General features: G+C 39.9%; 1 protein-coding gene across 1 annotated transcript; it reads left to right on the top strand.

The window, feature by feature from the left end:
• The first annotated feature begins 5110 nt into the window (after nt 1-5110).
• Nucleotides 5111-5527, top strand: LOC126074873 (NADH dehydrogenase [ubiquinone] iron-sulfur protein 6, mitochondrial-like). The gene has a single exon (XM_049881686.1). The coding sequence runs from the start codon at nt 5111-5113 to the stop codon at nt 5483-5485; it is 375 nt and encodes a 124-aa protein (XP_049737643.1). The 3' UTR covers nt 5486-5527.
• Nucleotides 5528-13295: the final 7768 nt, after the last annotated feature.

The following is a 13295-nucleotide window of genomic DNA, read 5'->3' as shown; positions in this document are numbered from 1 at the left end:
TAGAATTCAGCATAAGGTCAAAAAATAATACACCACGACCAAGTAGGAGTCATACTAGGTATTCAAGGAAAGTTCAACATTAGAAAATCAATCAACATAATACACCACATAAATAAAAGGAAAGAAAAGAATCACAAAATCATCTCAATCAACACAGAAAAGGAATTTGACAAAGTCCAAAACCAATTCCTGATAAAAACTCTTAATAAAATAGTATAGAAGGGAAATTTCTCAACATAATGAAGGGCATCTACGCAAAACCAACGGCCAACATCATCCTAATAGAGAGACGCAGAAAACGTTCCCCTTGAGATCAGGATAAAGGCAAGGATGCCCTTTATCACCACTCCTATTTAACATTGTGCTGGAAGTCCTAGCTAGAGAAACAAGGCAAGAAAAAGAAATAAAGGGCATCCAAATTGGTAACGAAGAACTTAAACTGTCCCTATTTGCAGACGATATGATACTATACATAGAAAACCCAAAAGACTCCATGAGACAAGTACTGGAACTAATAGAAAGATTCAGCACATTAGCTGGATACAGAGTAAACATACAAAAATCAGCTGGATTCCTATACAAAAAAAAAGAGAAGGATGAAAAGGAAATCAGGAAAACAACCCCATTTATAATAGCCCCTAAAAAATAAAATACTTAGGAATAAATCTAACCAGGGATGTAAAAGAACAGTACAAAGTAAACTACAAAACACTACTACAAGAAACCAAAAGAAATCTACATAAGTGGAAACATATACTATGTCCATTGATAGGTGTACTCAACATTGTGAAAATGACAAATCTACACAAAACAATTTACAAATATAATGCAATCCCGATCCAAATACCAACAACATTCTTTAACGAGATGGAAAAACTTATTAACTTTATATGGAAAGGGAAGAAGCCCCAGATAAGTAAAGCACTTCTGAAGAAGAAGAAAAAAGTAGGAAGATTCACACTACCAGACCTCAGAACCAACTATACAGCTATGGTAGTTAAAACAGCCTGGTACTGGCATAATGACAGATACATTGACCAATGGAACAGAATTGAGAACCCAGATGTAAATCCATCCACCTGTGGTCACCTGATCTTCAACAAGGGGACTAAGTCCATCAAATGGGAAAAAGATAGTCTCTTTAACAAATGGTGCTGGCAAAACTGGATGTCCATCTGTAAAAAAAATGAAACAGTACCCATACCTCACACCATGTACAAAAACTAACTCAAAATGGATCAAAGACCTAAATACAAAACCAAAAACTATGAAGCTCATAGAAGAAAAATAGGATCTACACTAGAGGCCCTAATACACAGCATTAACAGGATATAAACCACAACCAATAACACACAAGCTCCAGAAGATAAGCTAGATAACTGGGATATTCTAAAAATTAAACACTTATGCTCTTCAAAAGACTTCAGCAAGAGTAAAAAGAGAACCTACGGACTGGGAAAAAAATTTTGGCTATTATGAATCAGGCAAAGGTCTAATCTCTAAAGTCTACGAGACAATCCAACACCTCTACAACAAAAATACAATAATCCAGTTAAAAAATGGGCAAAGGAAATTAACAGACTCTTCACCAAAGAAGACATTCAAGCAGCCAACAGACACATGAGGAAATGTTCGTGATCACTAGCCATTTTAGAAATGCAAATCAAAACCACAATGAAATATCTTCTCACCCCAGAATTACTGGCGTGAATCAAAAAAACAGGAAATAAATGCTGGAGAGGCTGCAGAGAAATTAGAACTCTTACGCACTGCTGGTGGGAATGGAAAATGATATGACCATTTTGAAAATGATATGGCACTTCCCTAGAAAGCTAGAAATAGCATATGATCCAGCAATCCCACTCCTAGGAATATATCCTACAGAAATAAGAGTCGTCACATGGATAGACATACGCACACCCAGGTTCATTGCAGCACTGTTCACAATAGCAAAAAGACAGAAACCTAGATTCCCAGCAACAAATGAATGGATAAAAATAACTGTGATACACACACACAATGGAGTATTACCCAATGACAAAGAACAGCGATGAATCTGTGAAGCATCTCATAACATGGGTAAATCTGGAGGGCATTATGCTGAGTGAAATAAGTCAATCACAAAGGACAAATATTGTATGAGACCTCATGAAAAGGTTTACATACAAAAAGAAACAATCTTTGATGGTTACAAGGAAGGGATGGGGTGGGGATGGAAAAATACTAAATAGACAATAGTAAGTAGTAATGGTGGTGAAGGGTGAGATAGTAAACAATACTGGGGAAGCCAGCACTACCTGTACAATGTAAAGTCATGGAAGCTCCATAGACACATCCAAACTCCCTGAGGGACTGAACTGCTGGGCTGAGGGCTGTGGGGACCATGGTCTTGGGGAACATCTAGCTCAATTGGCATAACAGTTAATAAAGAAAATGCTTCACCTTCTACTTTGGTGAGTAGAGTTTGCGGTCTTAAAAGCCTTTGAGCAGCCACCTAGGACAGACACTCCACTGGTCTCACCCCTTTCGGGATCAAGGAAGAATGAAGAAAACTAAAGATACAAGTGAGAGATTAGTCCAAAGGACTAATGGACCACATCTACCATGGCCTCCAGCAGACTGAACCCAGTACAACTAGATGGTACCTGGCTACCACCACTGCCTGCTCTGACAGGGATCACAATAGAGGGTCCTAGACAGAGCTGGAGAAAAATATAGAACAAAATTCTAACTCAAAAAGAAAGGCCAGACTTGCTGGCCTGACAGAACCTGGAGAAGCCCTCACAGTATGGCTCCTGGACACACTTTCGGCTCAGTAATGAAGTCACTCCTGAAGTTCACCCTTCAGCCAAAGATTGAACAGGCCCATAAAAGAGAACGAGACTAAAGAGGCACACCAGCGCTGGGGCAAGGACTAGAAGGCAGGAGGGAACAGGAAAGCTGGTAATAGGGAACCCAAGTTTGAGAAGGGAGTGTTGAAATGTTGTGGGATTGTTAACCAATGTCATAAAACTATATGTGTATTAACTGTTTAATGAAAAACTAATTTGTTCTGTAAACCTTCATCTAAAGTACAATAAAAAAAATCAGCCCAATAAGCATGTGATATGACCAAAAGTATCAGCTTAAAAGAATAAAAGTTATTACCTGTGAGGGGCAGGAAATGGCGGGGAGGGGGGGACAGGCAGAAGAGTGAGACAGCTATTTTTTTCACAGCAAGACTTACAAGACAATTTGATTCTTTAATACCATAAATTTGATTTTAAAATAAATGTAAATGGTATTTTAAAGGTTATTGATTTGGACAAGTAAAAATTAAAAGAATGTAACAGCCAATTTTCAGTCAGCACTGAACATTGCATTTTCCTGCATGTTGCATGTATTTAGGCCAACAGACATACAAGCTGAACAGGTCTTTGCAATGCTCCCCTGTTCTTTCCATTTCCAGAGTCAGCTGTAAGCAGGAAGCATGCCGGTTGCTCACAGCTGTTTTGCAATCCTGAAATCCTTGGGCGAACCAGGGAGACTGCTCACCAGCACTCATTAAAAGGCCTCTGTCCTTCTGGCTGAAGTGCTGACATTCTTCCACACTGAGTGCTAGAGCTTGCAGTGTTCTCCGAGTGGGTGTGGCTCTTTAAACAACTCTGCCTGTTGATTCTAAATGTTGGCCGAACAGCCTTAGTACACATGCAGTATAAAATCAGATGGGGACATCTCCCAGGCTCTTTTTTTTTTTTATCTTCCCTCCCCATTTCTCCCATTCCTGAATTCCCAGTCTTACCTGGGCCTCCGTTTGCACTGAGAACACGGAAATGTGTGAATGGACTCTACTATGACTTCCAAAAATTATTATGGCCTAGAAGCTAACATTCAAAACAAGCTTTAGTAGCAACAGGAGAAAGAGAATTCTTGAGGAGGAGGGAGAGGGATGCCTTTTAGTTAATGTTAATAATCGTTTTTGACTCTGATTCACTAGATATTTTAGTTCCAGATGACAAACTGCCATGTCCTATTACCTAAACCCTTTAAAGGCTGACAGTTTCAGTTTTATCCTCTGGGTACAGGGCAGAAGAACAAACTAAGGTAACAGAAGCCTGGAGCCAGGCATGACATTAGTGGTCCCCGGAAGCCTCCACCTGGAAGAAGGTGGCACATAGCCAGGGCCATGTCCACTAGGGGTTTCTGGACTGCCCCTTCCAGATGTGGCTGCCACTACTGTTTCCGTTTTAATAGATTCTTGCCTACACCTTGCTGCAATAACCAATAACACCAGTTAAAAAAACAAGTGCTGAGTTACAATACTCAAGAACAAATTTAAAGAAAAAAATTTAATCCAATAATCTGAACATTTAGGATTGACAGAAGCAGAAACTGAACAGATTAATGAAAACTGGGCTTTTGAGTCTTTTAAATTCTCATGGGAATCCTTTCCTCACACAATTGAAAACAATTAAAGAATTCCTAAAATTCAAAACATTCCAAAAAAGAAAGCAACACAGTGGAAGTTCTTTTCTTTCCTTTCTTTCTTAAATTTGTGTGTACATGTATATATGCTTATGCGTGTGTGTGTGCGCGCGCTGTTCTGTTCAATTTTTGCCAAAGGTTATTGAATATTTTATTATAAGGCAAGTATAAAATGCTGGGCTTAATGTCCCCATAACAGTGAAACTAATTAGGGGCCTATGAAAATACAGGTCACAGAGCTGAACTATTAGCAGGCAGATTAACACCAACCCACCAAACAATAAAAACAACCTGCATGCTATTTTATCAAACCCAAACCTTTGGAGAGCAGAGATTACTCTTAAAGACCTACCAAAAAACAAACAAATTAAACCCATTGCCATCAAGTCGCTTCCAGCTCATAGATACACTATAGGACAGAGTAGAACTGCCCCATAGGGTTTCCAAGGCTGAAATCTTTACGGAAGCAGACTGCCTCATATTTCTCCTATACAGCCATTGGTGAGTTCGATCTGGGACCATTTGGTTAATAGCCAAGCACATAACCATGGCACCACCAGGGTTCACTTAAAGATCTACATTATGAGTGAACTTTTATTTTCCAAAATGCTCATAAAATTTAGAAGCATCGGGTCAGCCGCGCAACATGGCGGCGCCGGTGACCTTCTGCCGGTTGCTGGGCCGCAATCGCGCGGCCGCGCTGAGCCTGCCCCAGGGCGCCAGGTGTTTCGGCGTGCGGACTTCGCCGACTGGGGAGAAGATCACGCACACCGGCCAGGTTTATGAGGATAAAGATTATAGGCAAATCCGGTTTGCAGGCCGTCAAAAAGAGGTAAACGAGAACTTTCCCATCGACTTGATCGCTGAGCAGCCCGTGAGTGAGGTAGAGAGCCGCGTGATATCATGTGATGGCGGTGGGGGAGCGCTGGGCCACCCCAGAGTGTACATAAACTTGGACAAGGAAACAAAAACCGGGACATGTGGCTACTGTGGGCTCCAGTTCAAACAGCATCATCACTAGGTCGGTGCTGCACTCCTGGTTCCCAGGAGGCTGTGCGTGAGGATGCGATGTCAGAGATAAAAAAACGGAGATCCGAGTGCTGTAGTCAGAACTTTATTTGAATAACGATGTTACTGTAAAGGAAGAAAGTGCGTAGTTTTTTTTTTTTTTTTTTCATAGAATGAACTTTCGAAAATGAATATTTACTTGCAAATCAGAATTGAAAGCAGGCCCCACCTCTACGTAAAGCCTCTGACATACCCTTCAGAGAGGCTCTTCGATCCAGGCAGCAGCACTGGCAGCTCAAAGAACCAGGAGGGGAAGAAAGAGCAAAGGTCCACATCTGTTATTTTGCAGACAGAACTGAGAGCTGAGGTGATGTCCGAGGCCACAGCCTCGCTTCATCTGTCCTGAAAATTTGCACTTTTTCTCTGTTACTTACATGCGAAGTTAAGTTTCTGTCCCATCCTAATCTTGATGTTGAAACATATTGTCTTAAAATCCAAGAACTGAAGTATCTATCTGAAGGTATTAAAAGTCACATCCTGTCTCAATTTAGGGCAACCTGCGTATTTAAAAAAAGAGCAGTGATTTTAATACATTATAACACAAAAGACAAGTAGAATAAAATCATAAGAGAAAAGGTAAAAGAGGCTTGGTAAAATGATCCAGAGCCCTGACATGTGGGTGAATGGGAATTCTATACAGAGGAAATAATGGCACAAATGGCATGAGAGGCACTAATTAACTAACGGTAGAAGAAAATTCCTGGAGCTGAAGGAGAACCTGCCGCAGCAACGGCATGCCAGACTCCCTGCAAACCTAGTGAGAAAACACACAACCAGGTAAGCCCTGGTGTCAGAGAACAAATAAAAATGCAGCTCTAAGCTTCAGGGTTTGTCTAGGGAAAAGAAAACCTGAGCTTCCAGAAGAAAGAATAAGTTATAATGGGAAAGTTCTCCGCATGACACCCAGCTTTTCATCTTCAATACTGAGAGAGTAAAATAGCATCGAGAGAATAGTTAAGCATCCTGTGTACAACCACAGCAGAACTCACTGATCCTGAAAAACACATTTATGGGAGAATTCAGAGTCTCATTCCTGGCCCCTCCTGGGGAGCGTGCCTTGAAGAAAGAGCTTTGCCCAATGGGGCAGAGCACAGTCCTCAAGATGGGGAAGAGAAAGGGGTGAGAGCCATCAACAGCTAAATTTGTGTAAATTAGTTCAAACCATATGGATACACTATCTGGGAGTTTATTCTAGTTAAGGCCTCTTCAAATAGCAGCTAAATCACACAGTTTGAACACTAGGTACTAAGTACAGGTCACTTTGAGTATTCCTGGTGGCTCAGTGGTTAAGTGCTTGGCTGCTAACCAAAAGGTTGGTTTCAACCCACTAGCTATTTCGTGGAAGGAAGAGGTAGCAGTCTGCTTCCTAAAAGAATAGAGCCTTGGGAGCCCTATTGGACAGTTCACCTCTATCCTATAGGGTCACTATGAGTCAGAATCAACTCGAAGGCACACAACAACGACAAGTCCCTAGAGGCACCCCAGGCATTCAGCTTTCTTGCTTTGTGGGCTGGGGAAACCCACTGCACAGTCCGCCAGTCTCTCCTGCCACCACATCTCGCTGTCTTCAGGTTACGCCTCACTCGCTCTCTCAGTCTCCTGGGTCCAAAGGATACACACTCTGCTCCTGGCTGTACTTCCTTGGTGGTGGTGCAGTTGTCTCTCTCCCACCTCTGGTATGACTCACATCCCAGCAGGATGACAAAACTGACCAATCCCTTTGGTGGGCCACAATTGCCCTATCTGCACAGTCCTGCCCAGTCACGTGGGTGGGAGTTAGAAGACCATGACAAGAAAGGCCACACAAAAGCCATCCATCACACTGCAGGAGTGTTCTTGGAACCAGGAGGCAGACGGAGCCAGAAGGAGGTGGGCTGTTGAGGAGAGGCAGCCACATGCAGGAGACGAGGCCAAGAGCAGAGAATGGAGAAATGTCCTGCCAGCTTACAGATGGGCCCTTCTAGTTTGCTGAGAGTTTTTAATCCTGAATTTTAACAAATGCTTTTCCTTCAGTTTTTTCTTTTTAATATGTTGATGTGAATTACATTGATTTTTCTAAAACCATTATCATTCTTGGATAAGCCCCACTTGCACTTGCTAAGTTATCTTTTTCATGTTGCTGCAGTTCTGTAACCAATACCTTAACTGGGACTTTTGCATCTAATAAGGTTGAGACTTTTCTTTTAATTTCTGTTTCACATACTATCCATTCTAGGTCTTAGTATCAAGGTTGTCTTTACCTTGAGATGGAGTTGTTACTAGCTGCTGTTAGGTCAGCCCCCAACTCATGGTGACCCCACGCAGAATGAAATGCTACCTGGTGCTGTGCCATTCCCATGGTCAGTTGGGATTGATCATTGTGATCTATAGGGTTTTCATTGGCAGATTTTTGGAAGTAGATCATCAGGCCTTTCCTCCCACTCTCTCTTCACTCAAGAACAACATGCTTATGTTCAAATAAATGGGAATAGTCTACTTTTTATGCCATTTGCATGTCTGAGAACATCCTTGGTATGATTTCAGTCATTTGAAATGTGTTGAGATTTGCTTTATGTCCTAGTATGAGGCCAGATTCTATAAATGTTTTACATATGCTTAAAAGGAGTATAAATCCCTCTGTTGTTGGGTGCCCTGACTGAGAGCAGCCTGTTGGAATCTCCCATTCTGTGTATTTGGCTATTGTCCTCAGTTCTCTCGCTCTCTCTCTCTTTTTTTTTTTTTTTTCTTTTTTAGTACATCTGAGACTGTTCTCTTAGGTACCTAGAACTTAAAATGGTTATATCTTTTCACTGAATGAAACCTTTTATAGTTATGGAGTGATTCTTTTTTATTGCTAATAAAGTGTTTTCTTCCAAAAAAAAAGCATCGTAGGGTCTGAAAATAATGAATACTACTTTTTTGGCACAATCTCAGGGAGAAAGTTAAAATTGCTATTTAATGTCTTTTACAAAAATTAATCTACAAAGGCATCTCTTTTTCACTAAGTAGCTTGCATAGTCTGTATAATCTGAACTATTATGGTAACATTTGTGTATTTTTATAAAACTAAATAATTATTTCTGATTTATTAAATCCAACTGAGATATCTGTGAATCTAGGAAAATTGTAAGTCATCAAAAATAAAATGAAATGCATAAACATAGATATCCTAGGCATTAGTGAGCAAAAATGAACTGGTATTGGTCATTTGAATCAGAAAATAATATGGCCTACTATGCTGAGAATGACAAATTGAAGAGGAATGGTGTAGCATTCATTGTCAAAAAGAACATTTCAAGATTCACCCTGAAGAAGGACACTGTCAGTGATAGGATAATATCCATACACCTACAAGGAAGACCAGCTAATACAAGTAGTATTCAAATTTACACATCAACCACTAGGGCCAAAATGAAGAAACTGAGTATATTTACCAACTTCCGCAATCTGAATTTGATCAAACACGTAATCAAGATGTATTGATATTAAAAAAAAAAAGGATATGTTGATAATTGCTGGTGATTAGAATAACAAAAGCTGGAAACAAAGAAAAAGGACTGGTATTTGGAAAATATGGCCTTGGTGATAGAAACAATGCCACAGATCGCATGATAGAATTTTCAAAGACCAATGACTTCTTCATTGCAAATACCTTTTTTCAACAATATAAATGGCGACTATACACATGGTCCTCGCCAGATGGAACACACAGGAATCAAATCAACTGTATCTGTAGAAAAAGACAATGGAAAAACTCCATTTCATCAGTCAGAACAAGGCCAGGGCTGACTATGGAACAGACCATCAATTGCTCATATGTAGGTTCAAGAAAATTAGAAAAAAATCCACAAGAGCCAAAGTATGACCTTGAGTATATCCCACCTGAATTTAGAGACCATCACAAAAATAGATTTGATGCATTGCACACTAATGACTGAAGACCAGATAAATTGTGGAATGACATCAAGGACATCATACATGAAGAAAGCAAAAAGTCATTAAAAAGACAGGAAACAAAGAAAAGACCAAAATAGATGCCAAAAGAGACACTGAAAGTTGCTTTTGAACATTAAGTAGCTAAAGCAAAAGGAAGAAATGATGAAATAAAAGAGCTGGACAGAAGATTTTAAAGGGCAGCTCAAGAAGACAAAGTATTACAAAGACATGTGCAAAAAACCTGAAGATAAAAAACCAAAAGGGAAGAACATGCTAAGCATTTCTCAAGCTGAAAGAACTGAAGAAAAATTTCAAGCCTCCAGTAGCAATATTGAAGGATTCTACACGGAAAATATTAAACGACGCAGGAATCATCAAAAGAAGATGGAAGAAATACAAGGAGTCACTGTGCCAAAAGAATTGGTCAAAGTTCACACATTTCAGGAGGTATCTAATGATCAAGAACCAATGTACTAAAGGAGGAAGTCTAAGCTGCATTGAAGGCATTGGTGAAAAACAAGACTCCAGGAATTGAAGGAATACCAATTGAGATGTTTCAACAAACAGATGCAGCTCTGGAAGTGCACACTCATCTATTCCAAGAAACTTGGAAGACAGTTACCTGGCCAATTGACTGGAAGAGATCCATATTTGTACCATTCCAAAGAAAGGAGACCCAAAAAAATGTGGAAATAATTGAACAATATCATTAATATCACGCACAAGTAAAATTTTGCTGAAGATCATTCAAAAGCGATTGCACCAGTACATTGACAGGGAACTGCCAGAAATCCAAGCTGGATTCAGAAGAGCATATGGAACAAGGAATTTCATTGCTGATGTCAGATGTATCTTGGCTGAAAGCAGAGAATACCTGAGAGATGTTTACCACTGCTTTATTGACTATGCAAAGGCATTTGACTCTGGATCATAACAAATTATGGATAGCATTGTGAAGAATGGGAATTCCAGAACACTTAATTGTGCTCATGAGGAACCTATTCTTCGACCAAGAGGCAGTCATTCGAACAGAACAAGGGACTACCATATGGTTTAAAGTCAGGAAAGGTGTGCTTCAGGGTTGTATCCTTTCACCATACTTATTCGATCTGTAGGCTGAGCAAAATAATCCAAGAGTCTGGACTATAGGAAGAACAGGGCTTCAGGATTGGAGGAAGACTCATTAGCGACCTGCGATATGCAGATGACACAATCTTGCTTGTTGAAAGGGAAGAGGACTTGAAGCACTTACTGATGAAGATCAAAGACCACAGCCTTCAGTATGAATTACACCTCAACATAAAGGAAAAAAAAAATCCTCACAACTGGACCAATAAGTAAAATCATGATAAACGGAGACAAGATTGAAGTTGTCAAGAATTTCATTTTACTTGGATCCACAATCAACACCCATGGAAGCAGCAATCGTGAAATCAAGCGATGCATTGCATTGGGCAAATCTGATGCAAAAGATCTCTTTAAAGCATCAAAAAGCAAAGATGTCGCTTTAAGGACTAAGGTGCGCCTGACCCAAGCCATGGTGTTTTCCACCACCTCATATGCATGTGAAAGCTGGACAACGAATAAAGAAGACTGAAGAAGAATTGATGCCTCTGAATTATGGTGTTACCAAAGAATATTGAATATATCATGGACTGCCAGAAGGACAAACAAATCTGTCTCCAAAAAAGTACAGCCAGAATGCTCATTGAAGCAAGGATGGCAAAACTTTATCTCACATACTTTGGACATGTTATCGGGACAGACCAGTCCCTGGATAAGGACATCATGCTTGGTAAAGGGTCAGCCAAAAAGAGGAAGACCCTCAATGAGATGGATTGACACAGTGGCGCAACAATGGGCTCAAACATAGTAATGATTGTGAGGATGGTGAAGGACTGGACAGTGTTTCGTTCTGTCATGTGTAGGGTCACTATGAGTGGGAATTGACTCAATGGCACCTAACAACAACAACAAAGCTAGAAAAAAAATGAGGTATTCAATTTATGTCAGAGCCAACTTACAATGGAGTTTCTGAAACAGAAACCCATAGTAAATAGGGTACTACCTGTATACTATATACTAAGACAAGCATTTGACTAACTGGCGTTAGATACAAACCATACCTAACTGTTCCAATTTATGTACAAATTCAACTTAAAGACAGACTTAGGAATGGAACTTGTTCATAATCTGGGGAATGCCTGTATACAAAGATCAATTGTATTTTTATACACTTGCAATGAACAATCCAAAAATGAAATTAAGAAAACAATTCCAACCACGATGACAAAAAAAAACAAACAAAAAAGATCTTAGTGTTTCTGTTTTATCTCCTAGTTCACTGCAGAGTGCATGGGGTCTTAAAAGCTTGCAAGTGGCCATCCAACTGGTCTCTATTTGCCTGAAGCAACACAGTAAGAAGAAGAGTCGGGAATAGGAGGAGGATATGGAATGTGTCCCCATGAGTCTGTCAGTTTGTGATACTGTGGGGGCTTGCACGTTGTTGTGATGCTGGAAGCTATGCCACCAGTATTCAAATACCAGCAGGGTTACCCATGGCAGACAGGTTTCAGCTGAGCTTCCAGACTAAGACAGACTAGGAAGAAGTACCGGCAGTCTACTTCTGAAAATAATTAGCCAGTGAAAACCTTATGAACAGCAGAGGAACATTGTCTGATACAGTGCTGGAAGATGAGCCCCACAGATTGGAAGGCACTCATGATACGACTGGATAAGAGCTGCCTCCTCAGAGTAGAGTCGACCTTAATGATGTGGATGGAGTCGAGTTTTCTGGACCTCCATTTGCTGAAGTGGCACAAAAGAAAATGAAAAGAAACAGTGGCAAACATCCATTAATAACAGGAACGTGGAATGTACAAAGTATGAATCTAGGAAAATTGGAAACCATCGAAAATGAAATGGAATGCATAAACGTCAATATCCTAGCCAATAGTGAGCCAAAATGGACTGCTATTGGCCATTTTGAATTGGACAATCATATGGACTACTATGCTGGGACTGACAACTTGAAGAGGAATGGCATTGCGTTCATTGTCAAAAAGAACATTTCCAGATACATCCTGAAGTACAACGCTGTCAATGATAGGATAATATGCATACGCCTACAAGGGAGCCCAGTTAATATAACTATTATTCAAATTTATGCACCAATCACTAAGGCCAATGACGAAGAAATTGAAGATTTTTACCAGCTTCTGCAGTCTGAGATTGATTGAACATGCAATCAGGATGCATTGATAATTACTGGTGATTACAACGTGAAAACTGGAAACAAAGAAGAAGGATAACCAGTTGGAAAATACAGTCTTAATAATAGAAACCATGCCGAATCTCGCATGATAGAGTTTTGAAAGACCAATGACTTTTTCATTGCCAATACCTTTTTTCACCAATATAAATGGTGACTATACATATGGACCTCGCCAGATGGAATATACAGAAATCAAATTGACTATATCTGTGTAAACAGATGACCTAAAGCCTCAATATGATCAGTCAGAACATGGTTAGGGGTCGACTGTGGAACAGACCATCAATTTGTTCATATCCAATTTCAAGTTGAAACTGAAGAAAATTAGAACAAGTGTATGAGAGCCAAAGTACGACCTTAAGTATATCCCATCTGAATTTAGAGACCATCTCAAGAACAGATTTGACACATTGAACACTAATGACCAAAGATCAGACAAGTTTTGGAAGAACATCATATATGAAGAAAGCAAAAAGTCATTAAAAAGAGAGGAAACAAAGAAAAAAACAAAATAAATGTCAAAAGGGACTCTGAAATTTGCTCTTGAACATAGAGTAGCTAACGCGAAAGGAAG

This window comes from Elephas maximus, chromosome 4 (assembly GCF_024166365.1).
Source record: "Elephas maximus indicus isolate mEleMax1 chromosome 4, mEleMax1 primary haplotype, whole genome shotgun sequence".
Lineage (NCBI taxonomy): Eukaryota > Metazoa > Chordata > Mammalia > Proboscidea > Elephantidae > Elephas > Elephas maximus.
This window is presented reverse-complemented; position numbering and strand designations above follow the sequence as displayed.

Excerpts from the sequence above, each read along its gene's own strand:
- LOC126074873 (XM_049881686.1), top strand. The coding sequence starts at position 5,111 with ATGGCGGCGCCGGTGACCTTCTGCCGGTTGCTGGGCCGCAATCGCGCG.